At 34.3% G+C, this 21,507-nt stretch overlaps 3 protein-coding genes across 3 annotated transcripts in view; 1 reads left to right on the top strand and 2 right to left on the bottom strand.

Annotated features, from left to right (window-relative positions):
* LOC133189886 (tRNA N(3)-methylcytidine methyltransferase METTL2-like) overlaps positions 1 to 6,201 on the bottom strand; it is a 10,748-nt gene extending 4,547 nt beyond the window's left edge. Inside the window, exons 1-7 of the mRNA XM_061325293.1 lie at positions 6,062 to 6,201; positions 4,554 to 4,765; positions 3,393 to 3,484; positions 2,645 to 2,841; positions 2,251 to 2,300; positions 556 to 616; positions 110 to 249 (exon numbers count right to left, since the gene is read on the bottom strand). Of these exons, the coding sequence (XP_061181277.1) occupies positions 110 to 249; positions 556 to 616; positions 2,251 to 2,300; positions 2,645 to 2,841; positions 3,393 to 3,484; positions 4,554 to 4,762 (749 nt within the window). The 5' untranslated portion in view covers positions 4,763 to 4,765; positions 6,062 to 6,201. The remainder of the gene's footprint in view (positions 1 to 109; positions 250 to 555; positions 617 to 2,250; positions 2,301 to 2,644; positions 2,842 to 3,392; positions 3,485 to 4,553; positions 4,766 to 6,061) is intronic.
* Positions 6,202 to 6,314: 113 nt separating this feature from the next.
* Positions 6,315 to 18,444, top strand: LOC133189884 (solute carrier family 40 member 1-like). The gene is made up of 9 exons (XM_061325290.1): positions 6,315 to 6,371; positions 8,467 to 8,528; positions 8,633 to 8,792; positions 9,352 to 9,473; positions 9,816 to 9,939; positions 11,543 to 11,764; positions 13,341 to 13,703; positions 16,647 to 17,090; positions 17,481 to 18,444. Exons 1-9 carry the CDS (start codon positions 6,359 to 6,361, stop codon positions 17,801 to 17,803), a joined length of 1,833 nt encoding a protein of 610 aa, XP_061181274.1. The 5' UTR covers positions 6,315 to 6,358; the 3' UTR covers positions 17,804 to 18,444.
* Positions 16,037 to 21,507, bottom strand: part of LOC133189888 (S-phase kinase-associated protein 1) — a 50,372-nt gene continuing 44,901 nt past the window's right edge. The window contains exon 5 of the transcript XR_009721531.1: positions 16,037 to 16,049. The gene's annotated coding sequence lies outside the window, so the exon portion shown is untranslated. The remainder of the gene's footprint in view (positions 16,050 to 21,507) is intronic.

Genomic DNA, 21,507 nt, shown 5'->3' with positions numbered 1-21,507 from the left:
AGATTTTTATTTGATCCATTGTTATAAATCTTATAAATAAATGTATAGTATTCCAAATGGATTGATGGTATACTTCTGTCAGACATTTTTTTGGTGGGTGGATACATACTTCTCTGGGTGGATTGCTGATAACACAAAGATGAGAATCACAATATCTAAGGACTGGTCGGGGAATGGTATCGCTGCATTCTCATCTGTGATGTCACAAACAAAAGCATGACATGTGTCTGGGTTATAGTTGGCATGTTCCTGTAATGTCAAACATCCTATTCACTACACCATTATTTCTACATGTATCTACATAATTTTAATACAGAGCATTTAATCTCAAAATTTTTATACCAAAATAGCATGAATAGGTTCACAAACATGTAACTGTACCAAATGCAAAAGAGATGATCTTCTAGAAATCTTTTATATATTAAGAAGAGGGTGTGCATTACTGAACCCCATATGGTTTAAGTTTTCAACTACATGTACACTGTATATGCAGTTCATGTTAAACAGAATACATGTATGTGATTCTAGTCATTTAAAACAAATCAAGTATTTTACCTTCACAAGTTGAACAGCAGTGGAGGAGAAGTCGCAGCAGTACACCATTAGGTCAGGGTCACTACAAAAGGAGGAAGACAACACTTCACAATTAAAGGCATTCACAATCTCTATCAATAAAATTTTAATGAAATAAGAATTTAGGGGAAATAATTATGTGGCTGATTGATTATTTGTGTGTTCTTTCAAAACTTTGAGCTAATCTTGATTATAAATGGACTTAATTTTCATGCCTTTGCAGGTCATTTTTTTTCAGGCACTTATCTCCAAAGACTTGGTTTAAGTTGACATGTAAGCAAGACTACATTGATATAATGCACCAGAATTCTGAAAACCTGAATTTTTATTGTAAAAAGTTTGCTTAAGAAATAAAGTTCTGAAAATGAATACAGAAAACAACTGTGAACATGAATGAATTGGGTTGTGACTGGATTTTTATGCCCCCGGATCGAAAGATCCCGGAGGTATATTGTTTTTGTCCTGTCTGTCTGTTTGTCTGTTTATCTGTTTGTCTGTTTTTCCGTTTGTTTGTTTGTCCGTTTGTCTGTCTGTTGTCAACTTTAACCTTGCCCATAACTTTTGATTGGTTGGAGCTATGACTTTCATATTTCACATGTGTATTTCTTGTGACAAGACCTTTCTTTGGGTACCATCATATTTGACCTTGACCTTGGAGTTTGACCCACTTTTGCAAAATTTTATGAGACTTTAACCTTGGCCATAACTTCTGAACAGTTGGTGCTTGGGGTTTCAAACTTCACATGTGTATTCTTTGTGACAAGGCCTTCCATCGCATATTAACAACTTTGACCTTTTGACCTTGACCTTGGAGTTTGACCTACTTTTGGAAAACTTTAACCTTGGCCATAACTTTTGAACAGTTGGTGCTTGGGGTTTCAAACTTCACATGTGTATTCCTTGTGACAAGACCTTCCTCTGGATTTGAACCTCTTTGACCCTTTGACCTTGACCTAGGAGTTTGACCTACTTTTGAAAAACTTTAACCTTGGCCATAACTTTTGAACGGTTAGAGCTAGGGCTTTCATACTTCACATATGTAATCCTTGTGACAAGACCTTCCTTTGGATACCAACCACTTCGACCTTTTGACCTTGACCTAGGAGTTTGACCTACTTTTGAAAAACTTTAACCTTGGCCATAATTTTTGAATGGTTGGTTCGAGGGCTTTCATACTTCACATATGTAATCCTTGTGACAAGACCTTCCTTTGGATACCAACCACTTTGACCCTTTGACCTTGACATAGGAGTTTGACCTACTTTCGAAAAACTTTAATCTTGGCCATAACTTTTGAATGGTTGGTGCTAGGGCTTTCATACTTTACATATGTAATCCTTGTGACAAGACCTTCCTTTGGATACCAACAACTTTGACCTTGACCTTGATGTTTTACTTACTTTTAAAAAGCTTTAACCTTCACCATAACTTTTGAACAGTTGCAGCTAGGGCTTTCAAATTTAACATTTTTTATCTTTTGGCCTGGATTTTGACTTGCATTTGAGAAACTTTAACCTTCACCATAAGCTGCCATACGGGGGCATCAGTGTTTCACAAACACATCTTGTTTTCTTATTAAATAAAATTAATTACAGTGTACTACAATTAAATCACTTACATATTTTCAAATAAAGATGCTTTACAATAAAAGTGTAAAATCAATGTTTTTTTTCTTACTCATTTGTTTGCAAAATTGGAAAGACTGTATTTCCCACTCCACATCCAACCTGCAAGCATTAATTTTTACATGCATTTTTTTTAAAAGGTCAATAGATTGTACACCTGGTAATAGATAATAAAAACATTACACTCCACAAGATTTCAAAAATGAACATGTATAAAGTAGTTGTATCATACTGAAGCATACTGGTGCCACATGATATTTTTTTAAGTTGCTAATTCAAACTTTAAAGTTGGCTTTTCCATCTTTAAAGTTGGCTTTTCAACTTAATTCTTGGCTTTTTCAACTTCAAAGTTGGCTTTTCCAAATTTAAAGTTGGCAATTCTATCTAATTCCAAATTATAGTTACATGAACACTTTATGTAACAAAACATATCAAACCTGTAGTACCTCTAGAATTCTCCTTTTTGCTCTGTGACCTGGAAATTCCTGACCAACTCTTACACTTTCAATATCATCATTGCATTTCTCATCAGGACCCAGCTCTGGAAATTCAGTGAATAACCAGTGCCGATCCTTAAAGAACCGATTCTGGTGAATCTGGTAAAACTTGTCCCAGTAATCATCAGCAAGGTCCTCATACTCTTCTGTTATAAAAAATAAATACCCTGGTACTTCACAAGTAGTCCATAGGTCACTACACTAATTTTTATGTACCGGGTATGCAAACCCTTAACATTATGGGTTTCAATGATGACATTTTAAGTGACACCAAATTCTCTTTACTTTCCCTTTCCTGTTTTTCATAAAATAGAATACATGCAAACATATCAAGAGTGTAACATCCCTTTGGCGAATGATATAAAATGGTGAGCTATAATATCTTACTGGTGCTCCTATTCAATTCTTATTTGGCATAAATTTATCTATCTTTGTTCACCTTATTTGGTCAGTGCTGCTGACATCAACAAATAATATGGCATCTGATGTAAAATGCACATGTTTTTAATCAATTTTTTTAACCTTTTTGATAATCTATACAAATAAAATCACACAGAAACTACTGAAAAATGATATTCAACATAATATTACTTTGATTTGTCACATAATTATCTAGGTGTTATTCTGTTGCTTTGAGCATTATTGAGGAGGAAATTAGTTCTACTTGTGATAAAAGAACTTAGATCCACCATTATACCTTGTTTCTCTAGAGGCAGTGCTGTTGTTAACTGTTCCTGGGTCTTCTTTTTGGCACTTATCTCTTGTTCTTCATCCCACTCAACATTGTCCCTAAATTATAAGTACAGTTGAACTTCGGTATCTTGAACACTGATATCTCAAATACCATGGATATGTCGACATGATTTGAAAGTCCCAACCCCTTCTTCTTTAAGGATTTTCTCCATTTCATCGAGTTCGAGATAACAAGGTTTGATTGTATATAGATGTACAAAAACGCTTGGATGAGTCACTGTTTTCAATCTGCTCTAACCAATAGTATATTCTTTAACTTTTTAAACTGCAGTCAATTAACATCTTGGAATGAAACATGTAGAGATCAATTCAAGTTTTCTTAAATAAATTGCAAGTGAATTTAAATACACTGTACTGCCCTGTAAACATTCCCCCCAAAAGTCAATTCACCTCACATGATAGTGGTTTATTTAATTTTATCATTTTAATTAAATCAAAATTGATTCCCAGTACAAAATCCATTTAAAAGACATCAAATACATTTAAAATTGAAAAACACATCAAATCATTTTGTAACCTAAAATAACATCACACGCATAAAAGTTTGCATAACATGTTATGCAAACTTTTAACATTATGGGTTTTGAAGATGCTTTGTAGGAGTAGAAGAATATGCAAAGATTACAATTTTTTGTAGAATCTTTGAGAAACAATACTTGAATTAATGCCCCAAGCTATAAAAGTTGAACCACTTAAAGGTTTTTCACTTTGAAGGAACTGTTTACATTAGCTTTTCTGCACCATGTCAATGTACAAATTTTCTGCAAATCAAAACCTAGTGCTCTTGCTATAAAATAAAAATCTAAATTAGCTAAGGCCATATTTAAAAAATTGTTTGGTTGCCCTCTCCTGCAAGACTGGTTAAAAATGGCCCAACTCAGAGCTTTTTTAACCTCCAGGAAACAATTTTTTTTATGCATTCCAGCAAATAAATTCTGAAAATTCAGCATTGATGTTAAAATATTCTGGAAAAAAAAAATTTCCAACTACTACCGACCCATTTTTGTCATCCTGAGTCAGGAGAGGGCAAACAAACGTTATTTTAAAGTTGGCCTTATCAATTAAATAATAAGATATCATTGATAATGAAGCAATGCCATTATACCATGCATTGTGCTGAAAGACATCTTCTGGATTTGTCAAGAATCGCCCCCCAAACTGTGGTCTCTTGTCCTCCTCATTCCCTGGACTTCCTGCTTGATCAGACATTGACTCAGCCATTGGTGGAGAACATACAAATTTAGGATGTGGTAAAATTGTTTGAATACAGGAATAAAGCCTTCTTCTCAGGATCTGTCCTTGTCTTATCAGCATCACCTACAATTATCAGTTCTTTGAACACATACAGCACAGTTTTTAAAAATGTTCAATCAATATGCCAATAATTACACTTTTCCAAATATTTATTTTAAAAAAATTTAAGCTTTTCATTCTTTTTATTAATTATAATTAATTTATTGAGTGTACATGAATATCTTGGGTTTGTAAATATGTGATTTTAAAAATATACAATTTAAAACGAAAGTAAAAGCCAAAAAAAAAAAAACAAAACAAAACAAAAAACAAGAAGTGTAAGATATTTTTCTTTAATAGGGTTTAAAAATACCCTTAAACAACTTGAATCAGGAATGCAAATACTCTATCATGGTTATCGATTAGCTGCAGCACTGTAGCTCTCTGGTTGAGAAAATTCGCACAGATAAAGCAGAAATAGTTTATCCATTGTTATCTGTCTGAATTTTCTGAACCAGAGAGCTACAGTTCTGTAGCTAGTAGAACTGCAGCTCTCTTGTTGAGAAAATTCAGACATATGAATCCCCATCTACTTCATAAATAAAATGATAAGTCCATATACCCGGCCTTTATATTATAAAATCAGCATTGATTTTAGACCTATACATGTATACCCATTTACTAGATGGGGAGTTCCAATCTTGGCAACCAATATTTAAACGCTTTATGCCAGGGCTGTTTGCAATGTAAAACAAGTAATAAGATTAGGAATAAAATCTATGGTTGATTCACAGATACCATACTTTTGGCAGGGGAATACATATAATACAAGAAATCAAATAATACCCAGTGTGCGACAAAAAGTGGTGCTGTGAATCGAAAGTTTTTCTAATGCTTGGATCTTTTGGATCTCTGGTTTATATGTCTGAATTTTCTCAGTCAGAGGGCTAAAGATCTGCAGCTTGGTTATCGACAACCAGCCAATGTCAATTTTAGCGAGAATGTATAAATCCAATGCAATAATGAAGACGATCAAAAACTATATAGAAGATAGAACGTTTAATCATTAAATTATTAATAATGCTAAATTGTCCTGGGGACCCGGTTTATGATAAAGACCTGTTTTACAATTATTTATAAAATGATATTGTTTTGGGGACCCGGTTTATGATATGGACCAATTCCGAGGAAGAGTGATTATCAGATTAATTGGAACCACAGGGGCTTGCTCCCGGCATGTAATAATTATTTATTAAAAAATCACATACGGTAATACTATAACGTGTTATTATAGTATTACCGTATATGATTTTTAATAAATAATTATTACACGCCGGGAGCAAGCCCCTGTGGTTGGAACCATTTTAACTAAGATAATACCCAAGTTCTTGTCTGTGCATCACTGGAGTCTGATGATAGTAATAGTGTCTGAGTCTCTTACTCCTAAATTAGGCTGGTTAAACACAATAAAATAATTTTACGATACTGTAAATACTTCTTGAATCAACGTCTTCTGGACTGAGGCACGTTTTGTAAACAAATTATTCAATGTCAACATAAGTCTTGAATCCGGTGATTTTGGGTTTCCTTAAAAAAAACGCTAAGGTGACAACAAGTTTAAAAGTAAAATCAACCACGTCACTAAATCCGGAAAACCCCATAAACCAAAAGCTGCAAATGTCAACAAAAAGTGAGAAAACATCTTTATCATGGGTTTACGTTAGAAAAGTACTGAAGAATATTGTATGAAAATAAGTACTCCATATTCAAACACAGTAATGGCATATTCAGGCTTAACTCAAACAGCTTGTAAACCTTACGTACATTAATTTAATGTAGCATATTTTAAAACATGAACTAGCTCATAAGCTATATGTAGTCTTAATAAAATATACTAAAAAGCTTGACTAAGCCATTTAAATGCAGTTTTGTCTTACATTAAGTAGTAAAGAAGTCACAGATATGTGCATGATGTGAATGCTAAAATTTGTTCAATAAAAAAAATCTTTAAATTAAAAAGGTGAAAAGTACATTATTGTGACAATTTTAAATTGAAATGCTAAAGAGTTCTGGTTGTTTTCACTGATTATATATGTGTCTGCATGGTTCAGACACAAAGGATTTGCATCTTTGGGAAACAAATGGATCAAAATATTACTTTACATTATACTGCGGTGTGCCTGAGGAGAGGCAGGGATAAGAATGATGTTGCTAATGACTATTAATTGATTATCACCTGTTAGGACATTTTCACTGTATTAAGATTTTTGGGTGTCACGGACAACAATGAGATAACATAAGCCTCATCTCTTAATTATAGGAAACATATGCACCACTTTAAATTTTACAAATTTTACCCAACTTTTTCTATGCTACATGCATTGCAATTCTTGCTCTCTTCCTAAGTAAACAGCTGCATGCACATAATTAAGTGTGCATCAACATTGTAATATTGCACAGTGACACATTTTACCAAATGTCCAAATGATCATTAATGTCCTGTCAGGGATTAGTTGATCCATTTTGTTACAGGGTCTTGTATGTACCCTTTCAATTTGGAATTTACTGGAAAAAAGTGCCAAAATATTTGGAAATATTGATGATTTATATATGTCTTATTGTAGAATAAACACATTTGAATTGTAGGCTTATCCTCTTTTCCCATCTTAAATGAGTCATTATAATTATGATCTCAAAATTCAAGAATTTGATAAGAAAAAGTAATGACAAATTGAATTTTCTTTGTTGAGAATTGGGAATTTTTACCTTAATATTAGGGAGGGCACCAGGGAGTCAATTTTCAATTGGGTCTGGGTCCTTTACTGACTTGCATGCAGTGGATATTATTTTTAAGCCCCGACTGTGATACTATTAACCAGAAATGCTTGGCTTCCATCAAAATTCTATTAAAAAAGTAAGTTTTTGATCTTGATTTAGTTTTATCTCACTTGAATTAGTTAAAATCATTTAAATGCTTCATTTACTAGCTACTGGTATTGAAAAATTATACTATACCAATTAAGAAATACAACAATAAACAAGCAGATAAGTCTATCTGCTCTAAAAAAAAATGTTCTTATAAACTGCCTCCTGCTTGCAAAGGATTTAGATCTAGGTCTTTTGCACACAAGTCTAAATTTGTGGAACAATTTGACAATACTTTCTGCCATCACAGTATGAATAAATTTATTTAAAAAAAAACAAAATAAAAAATTGGATACTAATTTAGGTAAACATGGAAAGTCACTGTCAGGTAGCTAGCCTTCATTATGCATTGTTATGTGTGACTGTTTATAATTAACCGTGGTCATGCAAAATAATATGACTTTTAGATGCATTGAAATTAATCTATATTCAAGTCAGGAAATTGAATTGTTTAATTCAACTTTTTTTGATCAGTTATTAGAGAGCTTGATCGTTTTGATTTTGTGTTGAAAGTGAATCATGTTTTGTAAACTTTTTAGCATAATTATATACAGACATGCAGTTTGATTTCCAATATGGATACCCAAATATGTGTGAAAAATAATTATACCGGTGGGGAGAAAAAATCTGGCATTTGTTTTTGATTCTGATCAGGAAACGACAGATCAGAAACAAGCAACGAAACAAACTGAAATGGGGGCTGGTAATACAATACCTCGTAATTTCCAAAGTGAACTCAGAACATGCATGCATGATTTTTATTAGTTAACTACTAAAACACTTTTTTGCAATTCATTTCAAAAATGCAAATTTTGATTACTAATACAAAAAAATTAATTTCTTCATTTTTTTTTTTTCAGAATACAAGCTTGAGAGGAAAACAAAGATCTATGTGTTTATCAGCCATTTTATGTCAGCATGGGTATGTATTGTTCTTTCTCTGTCCTTCTACCTAATTTCCTCCTTCACTTCTGTTTCTCTGTGATCTGAATACAGGAGTTTGACATTCATGGACTGTATTTACAGGGAGACCGTATGTGGTCCTTTGGAGTGGGGCTTTTCCTCATCAGTTTGGCCCCAGACTCTCTTCAATTGCCTGCAGTCTATGGATTCTCCTCAGGAGGGGCCACGCTCCTCTTTGCAGGGCTTGTGGGATACTGGGTTGACAACACCCCTCGACTTTCAGGTACATGTAATATACCGGTACTACAAACAAAGATGAAGATATTTCTGTGAAATAATGAAAAGTAACCATATTTGAATGCACACCTTCCACTGAAGTGATATACGAAGTTTTTATCATGTGTGATTTGTGATTTTCCTACAGTCAATATTGGCCCTTTCTGATTGCCAAAAATTAAAGAATTTTTCCCAGTGGGGCCTGTACTTTTCTCCCCCAAAACTTTTTTGAAAATGGAAAGGTCAATATGATTTACAGATATTTTTGATCATTTTAAAGTATTAAAGAAATGCATTACAAAAGATTGCCATGATTTAAAATAAAGAAATCAAATTTTATGCATTTCTTGATTGATATAATTTATTTAGCCTGTAGCTGGGGTATTGGTATTTTTCCCAATTTCTCCAAAATTTTGACAATTCTTCCCAAATAAAAAGCCACACCCAGGCACCTTTTTAGAAAAGTTAAAAAGTCACTGATTGATTTTTATTTTTTCTATTTGGGCACAAATTCCACTTAATCTCATTATATTTTATGATGTTTACATTACTGGTCTTCTCCATAGCGGCTAGAGTTTCCCTGGTGATACAAAACCTCCTGGTTGTGTTGTGTGCTTCAGTGGTTTTCTGTGTGTTCTTCTTTGGACTAGACAAAGAAAATGCTCCAGTCTCCGAAGTCTTGATTCATGTAAGATTTCTAGTTGGAAAAGGGTGTTTAAAAGTCTGAGCTTTTAAAAGGTTTGCTGAAAAATGTATTTTTATGTAAAATTGGGTAAAAATGATGCTAGTTGTTATTTGGAATGATTCTATTTTAGCGAGACAATGGTAACAAATCAGTTTGCATGCTATATAATAGATATAATATTATCCTCTATATGAAGAGAAATTTGAGATACTTGCAATAATTTACAAAAAAAAATTTTCCCCTTAAAATCTTGAAGAATTTCCTATAAAATGAATTTTGTTATGAATAAATTTTAATACATGTAGTTTAGTGATCCATTCATTTCTAAAAATGATTCCTTTGTAGGGTAGCAGGGGGGTCATTATTGTGTTGTCCATTCTGGCGGGCTTGGCCAGTATTGCTAGGAAGATTGCCATTGAGAAGGATTGGGTTGTGGAAATCTGTGGCAGAGACAAAGACATGCTGGCCTGTAAGTCTAAATACATACATGTATAATAAAATTTATTGGAAGTAATTAGATATTTCTCTTTGATGCTACCTAGTGCTCCATGTTGCTCTATGTTGTAATGCCTGCAAATGAATTTCGATGAAAGGGGGGGGGGGTGTAGATAGAAATCACTACTTTCTCCGTCTTTCTGTTGATGGGACCAGGATATATCAGTGGAATATTTCTATGTTGAACATTTAACACTACATATTGAGGGTAAGTAACACAATAAAGTCAGAAGTCTTTTGCCTTGATAATCCCTTGTGTACGAATATACTTTTGTGCAGTTCATTATTCTATTCAGTTACTTTAATACATGTATATCACAGCAATGATCCAACTATATTTTTGCCACTGATTCTCATATGATTAACATGTGAATATCCATTTTTTCATGATATACATGTACTACATGAAAATTCAAAAAATTATCCGAAAAAAGAATTGGTATTTCATATTAAAACATGCACATTTTTTGTGGCATTTTGAGGTTTATGAGTCATTATTCCTCATTGGACAGGGAGTCAATTAATGTAGATGAAATATTTGTCATTTAAAAGCATTGCTAAATCATTTGATTACAATAGGTTTACAGTGTATATATATCGGTCAAGTAATTTTGAATATAGAGCTGATTTTTATACCCCCGCTCCGAAGGAGAGGGGGGTATACTGTTTTACCCTTGTGTGTCTGTCTGTCTGTCTGTCTGTCTGTCCGTCTGTCTGTCTGTCCGTAACAAACTTTGGTTGCAGTTTTCTCAGCAACTACTCATCAGAGGTGCTTGAAATTTTAACACACTCTTTGTTTAGGCATGCCATATGGTGGGATTCATTTTTGTATGAATTCGATGTCAACTTCCTGTTTATCCGTGCGTTTGTCCATACCATACATAAAAAAATTTGGTCGTAGTTTTCTCAGCAACTACTCATCGCAGATGCTTGAAATTTTAGCACAATCTTTGTTTAGGCATGCCATATGGTGGGATTCATTTTTGTACGAATACGATGTCAACTTCCTGTTTATCCGTGCGTCTGTCCGTATCACACATAACAAACTTTGGTCGCAGTTTTCTAAGCAACTACTCATCACAGGTGCTTGAAATTTTAACACACTCTTTGTTTAGGCATGCCATATGGTGGGATTCATTTTTGTACGAATCCGATGTCAACTTCCTGTTTATCCGTGCGTCTGTCCGTACCATACATAACAAATTTTGGTCGTAGTTTTCTCAGCAACTACTCATTGCAGATGCTTGAAATTTTAGCTCAATCTTTGTTTAGGCATGCCATATAATAGGATTCATTTTTGGAACAAATCCGATGTCAACTTCCTGTTTATCCGTGCGTCTGTCCGTACCATACATAATAAATTTTGGTCGTAGTTTTCTCAGCAACTACTCATCGCAGATGCTTGAAATTTTTTCTTTGTTTAGGCATGCCATATGTTGGGATTCAGTTTTTACAAATCCGATGTCAATTTCCTGATTATCACTGTGTTTGTCCATAACTGAACTTGTGTATTCACATCAGAGCGGGGGTATTATTAGTGGGCATTGGCTCACAGACTTCTTGTTTTTTCTTTGCAGCAATGACCTCAAAACTAAGGGCCATTGACCTCTGCACCCAGATTTTGGCTCCTGTTCTTACAGGTCAGGTCATGACCTGGTTAGGGATCCAGTATGGAGCTGTTTTGATTGGTGTTTGGAATCTAGTGTCTGTGTTTGTGGAATATTATCTGATTCTTAAAGTTTACCAAGAAGTTCCTGCTCTGAAAAGCAAAATGTACAAGAAAAAGGCAGACAAAGATGGTAAGTGCTCAGACCTTATGATGTAGGTATTTTTCTTAATTTTTTTTGTCTCCTGCTTTCACTGAAAGTGGGGATATGAATTTGGGTTTGTCTGTCCATCTTCCATCTGTCTTTTTTGCCATATGCACAAACTGGATGCCCCGAACGGGGGTCATCTTCAATTGATTTTCTACCCTCTTTATATTGAACTACCCATCTTGCTATTGCTCGATATGAAAGAGCATGCTCTCTATATACTACATCTAAATCAACTTTTATTTCTGTTGCCGTAAAGCCAAGCAATGAGCGAATTTTGCAATACGCTCTTTGCTTAACAAAAAAATTGTTCTCCTTATCAGTCATTTTTACACCCAGTATACAGAGTATACCTAATTATGATGTCATTTTAGCAGACCTATACGTCATTTTGAATGTAAAATGACGTCACTACTAATGCATATTTGCCTAAGCTTTACAGTGGTATCAGAGTCATTTTAATCTGTAACGTAGTTAAAATTTTATATACCAGTTGCCAGAACTTTTGAAATGCCCCTCGTATCTAGCCGTTTGTCTGGTGTAACACTTTAGTTTTCAGACGATATTACAAGCAGGATTTGAGCTTTTGCAATGAAATTTTGTACCAAAATAGAAGACCCCTATTGATTTCGAAGTCCAAGGTCAAGGTCATAAATTCATGCATTCTGTTTGTGTATAACACTTCCATTTCCAAGCGATATCTTTAAAAACCTTTGAGCTTTTGCAATGAATATTATATCATAATCCCCATCGCCTAAGATTTTGAGGTTAAAAGGTCAAATGTCAATGTCAGAAATATATATTGCATATTTAGTTTTCAAATGACAATTTTACTTTTCTGGAAGCTTTTGCAATGAAATTTAGGTTTTGAATTCTTTAACTTTAAAAAGTCTCCTAATGACTTTAAGGTCAAAAGCTGAAAGATCAAGGTTGACCTCTTTTCTTTCTCTATCTGCAAAATGTTTCCAGTTCTTCCACCCTCTTCTTTTATCCTGAAGCGGAGGACACAAATCCTCTGAATTAGCTTGTTATACTATAGGTCTGTATTTATATAGTAAAGGGAGGTTTTAAAAATATTATATGTAATAGCAGAGGCCACCTTGTACAATAGGGAAAAATTTGAACATCTTATTCATTTAAGAAATGAATTTAATTTTTGAAGATTCATGAGGACATGAACTACGACGCTTCACGCCGGCATATTTCATGAAGCACGTTAGCGCTTCATGATAAATATGCCGGCATGAAGCGTTGTAGTTCATGTACCTCATGAATTTTCAAAAATTAAATTCATTTCTTATATTTACATTATTTTTCTGATGATTAGCAATAAATAACACCATTCAACTGTCATTTTTAAAGCAAAACAGTTTGCACTATAGTTTTGACATCAAGTAAGGTATTATGACGTAATAATGGAGATATTCATGCCCATCTATGGTAGTTCATGAGAAAATGAACTGTATTCTATTTTGTAAAGAATCATAGGGGAAATTTATTGGAAATGTAAATATAACATTTTGTTTTACAACATAGAAATATTTTGTATTTGTAAATGCAGTAGCTGAAATAACACAACCAGTCCAAAATGAGGAAGAAAAAGATATAACTGCTGAAGAGGATGTAAACATTGTCTGTGAAAAGACAATAGAAAATTCTGCCTTCCCAGAAGAAGCTACTACAGAATCAGCAAAAGATGAAGATACCCAAATCAAATCTATTGAAGCCTCTGCAACTCCAGAAAAGAAGATTCAAAAAGCAACAGAGCTGACAGGTTGTGCATGGTTCTTGAATAAGATGTTCTACAGTTTTATAACCCTGTATAGGGGTTACAGGACATATTTTAAATATGAAGTTGCCCTCGCTGGACTTGGACTCTCCTTTTTGTATATGACTGTCCTGGGCTTTGACAGTATTACTATAGGTATGGATATCATTATGCATCAAAAGCTTTTACACCTAAGATCTTATTATGAAAAGTTTTATCATGTACCTGTACATGTGTTTATGTATTAGTACCTACATGGTAAAACTTCAGCTATAATTGAATGTATGAATGCAAAACTAATTTTACAGTCTCATAAATGCATCATTGTGTCTTTTTTTACCCCGCTTTCATTGAAAGTGGGTAATATTAATTTGGGTCTGTTCATCTGTACATTCATTCATCTAAGTGTCTGTCTTTAATGCTCTCTGTAACACTTTTGTTTCTAGATGATAATTCGAAGAGCCTTTGAGCTATCATAAAGAAATTTTGTCACTTCTTATGACCGAAACAAGACCCTATTGATTTTTTAGGTCAAAAAATCAAAGATCAAGGTGTTTTTAGACTATGCCTATCCCCAGGGTCTCTCTGAGGTTGTAACTTTAAATGTGTTTCTTTTAGGCTTTGCTTATTTCCAGGATCTCCCCGAGGCTGTAATTAGGGCCCCGCAAGGATTTGCGGGTGCCCTAAAGTAATCACTCTGTCTGTCTGTCCGTCTGTCTTTCCGTCTGTCATTCTTCCGTCCACAAATTTTGTTTTTTTCCAATAACTTTTTTTAGGGTTGACCAATTAAGTTCAAATTTGGTATGTTGGTTGAATAGGCAGTAAAACATATTTTGATGCTAAGTTTGGTTCTCTATGTCATCCGGTTTGGAGCTGGGGTGGTGGGGTATATTCCTTAACTTTATATAAGAGTGAATGGGCAAAGAGAGATAACTGCTGAGAATGTTCCTATTGTAAACTATGAAAGGCAGCAATGAGTCTCTTGGGATTAATTAACTTTCCTCTTGAAGAAAATCCAAAGCATTTATCTTTATCTGCCACATTGAGATTAATTAACACTTCTGTCTGCAAATGAAGTTTGTTTTGAAGTTAAGGTTAATTCTGAATGATATATACATTCTCTGAAATGTGGATTTAAATAATGTTCATTCTTTATTTTGGTAAAATACACAATAAGTTATGATTTAAATGAATTCTAAAAACAAGATATAGATAAAGATATCGTTTTTATTATTTTTTATTTTTTATTTTTTTTATTTTTTTCTGCCTTACGTAAGTAAAAGAATACTAATTAGGGCCCAGCTCTGCGGGTGCCCTATAGTGATCAGTCTGTCCGTCCGTCCGTCTGTCCATCTGAGATCTCTTGTCCGGAGCATATCTTCTCTCTCCTTGGCCCAATCTGGCTCATACTTCACCCACAGAGTGTCTTTGGGTAAAGGGTGTGCAGTGACCTTGAACCATGTTTCTAGGTCTAAGGTCAAGGTCATAGAAGAATTATATGAAAAATCCTTGTCCGGAGCATACCTTCTCTCCTCTTGATCCAATGTGGCTCATACTTCACTCACAGAGTGCCACTGGTCAGTGGATGTGCAGTGACCTTGAACAAAGTTTTTAGGTCAAGGGTCAAGGTCAAAAAAGCCTCTCTGTTTAAATTTTTGTCCAGAGCATATTTTCTTTCTCCTTGGCCCAATCTGTCTCATACTTCACCCACAGAGTGCCTTTGGGTAAAGGGTTTGCAGTGACCTTGAACCATGTTTCTAGGTCTAAGGTTAAGGTCATAGCAGAATTATATGGAAAGTCCTTGTCCAGAGCATAACTTCTCTCCCCTTGGTCCAATGTGGCTCATACTTCACTCACAGAGTGCCACTTGTCAGTGAATGTGCAGTGACCTTGAATGAAGTTTCTAGGTCAAGGGTCAATTTCAAAAATAGCCTTTCTGTTTAAAATCTTTGTTCGGTTCATAATTTCTTTCCCTTAAGTCCAGTCAGCCTCAAACCTTACCAATTGACTTAGGATACAGATCATTTGTGATTTTCCTTCTGTATTTCTGATAGAGGATATGCAACAATTTTCATAAAGGATATGCAGCATTCATGATTTTTGTGTCGTTTTTTGATGGAAGGTGTTGAGCACTCGTGATTTTCGTGCCATTTTTTATTATAACGAGGATAACATAGAAGCCTTTTAGACTCAAACAACACATCCCTTAATAGTACACAAATGTTCCTCTTCAAAATAAACCCTTTACAGCTACCTTACATTTCCATGTTCATTGCTGAAATCGGGGCCCTCTGAGATTGCCACCATCTCAATGATATCTAGTTATTTTAACAGGTATTCAGATAATAACCTCATTCTATCATTGCTGAAAAAGTTCTTATTGTAAACTTAGAAGAAAAGGTTGAGAGAGCAGTACAATTAATCCTGTGGGTTTGATTATCTTGCTGGTTTGCAGAATATTTTAGAGGGTTATCTTTCTGTCACTTTAAGATTAATTAACACCTTTGCCTGCAACTGATATTTGTTTTGAAGTTAAGGTCAAGCCTGGATGATATTTGCATTCACTGAAGGCTGGTATTTTAGAAAACACATGCTTCATTCATTTTTAAATATACATTTAATTGAGTTATTATAGATATGATGTTTTTTACTGCCTTATGTAAATACAAGGATACTATTTACAGATTGTTGGATATTTAGCAGTTGCTGTTGCTTATTCTTTATATATTTTGAAATTTTTTGGAATAAGTAAAATTCTCATACCCTAATCTGCACCCTTATATTTCTAACCCTCGGCGGGGCCCTTGCTGACTGGTCAGATTTCTAGTTTTATTTGTGTTTTTTTAGGCATGCCTATTCCCATGGTCTAGGCTATGCCTATTCCCAGGGTCTCTCTGAGGCTGTTATTTTATTTTTGTTTCATTTAGACTATGCCTATTCCCAGGGACTCTCAGAATCTGTAACTCTATATGTGTTTTTTAGGCTTTGCCTATTCCCAGAGTCTCTCTGAGGCTGTAATATTATTGTGTTTTTTTAGGCTATGCATATTCCCAAGGTCTCTCTGAGGCTGTAATACATGTATTATTTGTGTTTTTTTAGGCTATGCCTATTCCCAGGGTCTCTCTGAGGCTATTTTGGGAGGACTGCAGGCAGGAGGTGCTCTGGTAGGAATCCTGGGAGCATTTGCCTATCCTGTGATCCGGAAGATTGTCAGTCTTGAGAGGACTGGTTTGTTTGGACTAGGTTCTCAAATTCTGTGTTTGTGTTTTTGTGTGGCCTCTGTATGGACCCCTGGCAGTCCTTTTGATCTATTAGGCACTCCAAAGACCTCAGTTAACAACATACTTGATGTAAAGTGCCAGAATGGATCTTATGTGTACACTACCAATGTGACTTTATCTCCAAGTGATATATCTTCGATTTCAATAAATAATTCTTCTTTTCCTTCTGGCATGCAATGTAATGAGACCACTAGTTCATCAGAGGCGTCACCTGACATATCAATATGGCTACTAATGGTTGGAATCATCACAGCTAGATTTGGTATGTTTTTCTTGTTTGTTGTATACATATATTGGTTTTTACTTTTTAAGACTCGTTTATGTCAATTTGTAGAAGTATATTTACTGTAAGCCATTTTATTTTCTTCAAAGAAAATATGCAGGGTTTGCAACTGACAATTTGTGGATATTAATTTGCACATTGAATAAATGAATGACTTAAAAACATGCATTATTAAAAAATGGCTCAATAATGAAAATTAATTTTAAACCTTTAAATGCAAGTGGTCTGATAAATTGCAAAATAAGAATTGGTTTACATAATATATACATTCTTAAGCCTGCATCCACAGAAATGTGTTCATCACATATTGTTTTATGTACTCTATATTACTCTGTGTAAGAAACCTGTATGTTTTTTTTCCAATTTCAGGTCTTTGGGTTTCAGACCTCACAATCACACAGCTTTTTCTACAGACTGTGGATGAGACAGAGCGAGGCATTGTCAACTCCATGCAGAACTCCATGAACAAACTCATGGATATGCTGAAGTTTATCATGGTTATAGTGGCACCATACCCCCATCAGTTTGGTTTGCTGACCCTCATTTCATTTTCCTTTATCTGTATGGCCTGGGTTCTGTATGCCGTGTACTGCCGTCGAGTTAGAGGGCATTTCTTTCACTTTGAGAAAGTGACTCAGTGTTTGGATCATCAAAATAATAATCAGACATCACAACACACATCAAACACATAAACTAGTCAGGGAGTGTGAAAGATGATTTCTGTAAATTCACAAAAAAGCACAAAACTAATTTACTTAAGCATTGAATTCTTATTTTGTGGATGACCTGGCTGTGCCAACAAATTGAATACCGCACTTTAGCGCGGTATGATAATTTGTCGGTACGGCCAGGTGTGTTAAAGGACCGATGACATCCAAAAATAAGAATCCAATGCTTATATTTACATTCTCTAATTTTCTCTCTTCATAATTGTTTATTTTGTTTATCTTTATTATGAATTTAGTGCCTTTCAGAACTGATGTGCTTAATAGCTGAAGAGCCATTTGTGACGTTGGAAAGTTAAATAGTGCAAATGAACATGAGAGAGAAAAAAAAGGGCAAATTAATTTTAAATGCACAGTAGTTGTATTTTACGTTAATTTAACAGGGTAGTTGTTTTTTTTAAATTAAATTGAGTCAAAACAATATACATTTTGGTGTTCCTAGATATTGAAAATGCACATAGTTCCTGCTGTGTATTCAACCGCGTTGTGACAAGATTTCACGTGTGTTGTAGAGATTTGAAAGTCGTAGATTTCCAATGGATTTCATAAAGAAAATTGCACTGAATGTAAATATAGTGATTTAGTTTCATAATGTTAAGAATTTTATATTATGATGATAGTTTTACTTGGTAGTTGTGATCTTATTAGAGCCCTGCATCTCTAATGCATGTGCCCTATAGTAATCACTTTGCCTGCCCTGTCAACATCTTGAAGGGAAGTGTCAAAAAGTCAAGGTTATTTATGTTTTGAATGCATAAGGCAACAACACAAGTGCTTTTAATGCAAATTTATATTTCTTACACAAGGACCAGTTGATTAGAGGGACACTCCAATATATTTTGAGATTTCTCAAAAGGTCAGGTTCAAGAGGTTGAAAGTTAATTGATATATATAATTATGTGTTTCACTTCACAGATAAGAGTATGGCTAAGGAAGATTTTATTTATTATAGGTTAAAGGTTCAAAGGTCTGTGTCAACACTTTTAAATGATATGAACAATATTTCTTCACGTAATAACTTCATAATTCCTTTGTGAGAGGGGGCGGCTGAACAAGAACAACTACAATATGTTTATTTTCATAATGTGTATATGAGGTACTGAAGATTCTTAATTTTCAACTCAAAACACCTGGGGGTAGGGTGGGGCACAATATGGGATTAAGTTTCGCATGGAACTATATAAGAAACAAATTTTGAAAATCTTCTCAAGAAACACAGTGGAACTATTTTAACTTTGTAAGCATTCCAGAGTTGTGTGGATTTAATTTTTTTTCAAATTATGTATCCTGGGTGAAGAGTTGCCTAAAATCGGGATCAAGTTTTACATAATGCATGTATGCAATAAAAAAAATTTATTCTCCATAACTGCAAGGTCATGTTAATAATATTGACATTGGTATATACACATGGTGTGTGGATTCAGAGACCCAATAGAGCTAGGTTGGGGTCATAATATGGGGTCATGATTTCTCATGGAAATATAGAATTATTTTAAATCTGATGAAGAAGAGCAGGGTTAAAGTAAATCAGGTGAGCTTTGTGGCCCATGGGCCTCATTTTTTTTTTTTAAAGCTCTTCTGAGCCAAAGGCTCAAAGAGCTAATACTATGGCCACTTCTGCAGTGTGCATAAACTTTTTAAAATATGGACCATAACTCAAGAACCCCTTGGCCAATTATTTTCAAATATGTCACAGGGTATCGTTGGCCCAAGGGCTCCCGTTTATACTAAAACTAGGGTTGTGACTAAGGCCTTAAATAAGGGGCGATAATTAGGAAAATAGAAACAAAAGTACTGATTGCTAAAAAATCTTCTTCTCAAGAACCACTGGGCAGATTATCACCAAACTTGCACAAAAGGATGAGGATACATTGTAGATTAAAATTTGCATGGGGACTTACCCTGGGGCAAAGGACATAGTCTCAGGGTCACTTCAAAGTTGACCAAAAATTACTTTTTATTAAAATGTTGATATTTTGCTTACTATAAGGACTAGGATCATCAAATCTTGTCAGTTGATGCATCTAGGGACCTCATATCATGTTGACTCAAAAGTAGGTCACGGTGACCTACTTTTTAAATTTTGCAGCCATTCTTTTTCAAAATGATTTAGAGGCATATTTTGAACAATTTAGGGCCTATGATCATCAAACTTTGTCAGTTGATGTATCTTAGGTCCTCGGAGTACATCGACTAAAAAGTAGGTCACCTTGACCTACTTTTTGAATTTAATGGCTAATCTTTTTCAAATCAATTAAGGTCATTAATTCGAATACTGAGAGGTTTAGAATCATTAAATCTCGTAAGATAATGCATTATGGGGCCATAAAACATATTTATTAAAAAGTAGGTCACAGTGATCTACTTTCTGAACTTTGCAGGCATTTGATTTCAAAGCATTTTAGAGGCATAATTTGGACATTTTAAGGCCTATGATCATAAAACTTTGTCAGTTGAAGCATATTGGGTTCCAAAAAAACGTCAACTGCAAAGTAGGTCACCGTGACCTACTTTTCAATTTATATGACTATAATTAAATATTTCAGGTACTAATTGGCTTAGAATCATCAAACTTTGTCAGTTGATGCAACTTGGGTCTTTGGAAGAGGTCGACTAAAAAGTAGGTCACCATGACCTACTTTTGAAAATTTTTGGCTTTAATTAAATATTTCAGGTACTAATTGGCTTAGAATCATCAAAATTTGTCAGTTGATGTTTCTTGGGTCCTCGAAGTAGGTCGACTGAAAAGTAGGTCACTGTGAACTACTTTTTCAATTTATATGACTATAATTAAATATTTCGGGTAATAATTGGCTCAGAATCATCAAACTTTGTCAGTTGATGCATCTTGGGTCCTTGGAGTAAGACAACTGAAAAGTAGGTCACCCTGACCTACTTTTGAAATTTTATGACTTTAATTAAATATTTCTGGTACTAATTGGCTTAGATTCATCAAAATTTGTCAGTTGATGTTTCTTGGGTCCTCGGAGTAGGTCTACTGAAAAGTAGGTCACTGTGACCTACTTTTCAATTTATATGACTATAATTAAATATTTCGGGTAATAATTGGCTTAGAATTATCAAACTTTGTCAGTTGATGCATCTTGGGTCCTTGGAGTAGGTCGACTGAGAAGTAGGTCACCTGACCTACTATTGAAATTTTATGGCTTTAATTAAATATTTCTGGTACTAATTGGCTTAGATTCATCAAAATTTCTCAGTTGATGCATCTTGGGTCTTCAGAGTAGGTCGACTGAAAAGTAGGTCACTGTGACCTACTTTTGAAAATTTATGGCTTTAATTAAATATTTCTGGTACTAATTGGCTTAGAATCATCAAAATTTGTCAGTTGATGTGTCTTGGGTCTTCGGAGGTCACCATGACCTACTTTGGAAAATTTATGGCTTTAATTAAATATTTTCAGGTACTAATTGGCTTAAAATCATCAAACTTTGTCAGTTGATGCATTTTGGGTCTGCAGAGTTAGTCGACTGAAAAGGAGGTCACTATGACCTATTTTGAAATTTTATGGCTTTATTTAAATATATCAGGTACTTATTGGATTAGAATCATCAAACTTTGTCAGTTGATGCATCTTTTGTCCTCAAAGTATGTAATCTGAAAAGTAGGTCACTGTGACCTTCTTTTGAAATTTTATGGTTATAATTTTA

Source organism: Saccostrea echinata, unplaced genomic scaffold (genome assembly GCF_033153115.1).
Source record: "Saccostrea echinata isolate AGI-Se365-2 ecotype Australia unplaced genomic scaffold, CSIRO_AGI_Sech_v1 ptg000020l, whole genome shotgun sequence".
In the NCBI taxonomy this organism is placed as follows: domain Eukaryota; kingdom Metazoa; phylum Mollusca; class Bivalvia; order Ostreida; family Ostreidae; genus Saccostrea; species Saccostrea echinata.
The sequence above is the reverse complement of the archived record's forward strand: the minus strand, read 5'-3'. Positions and strand labels throughout refer to the sequence as shown.

Bases quoted from the DNA above. Each gene is read 5' to 3' on its own strand.
- LOC133189884 (XM_061325290.1), top strand. The intron at 8,529-8,632 runs GTATGTATTGTT...CTGTATTTACAG, and splicing joins GCCATTTTATGTCAGCATGG to GGAGACCGTATGTGGTCCTT. The intron at 11,765-13,340 runs GTAAGTGCTCAG...TTGTAAATGCAG, and splicing joins GAAAAAGGCAGACAAAGATG to TAGCTGAAATAACACAACCA.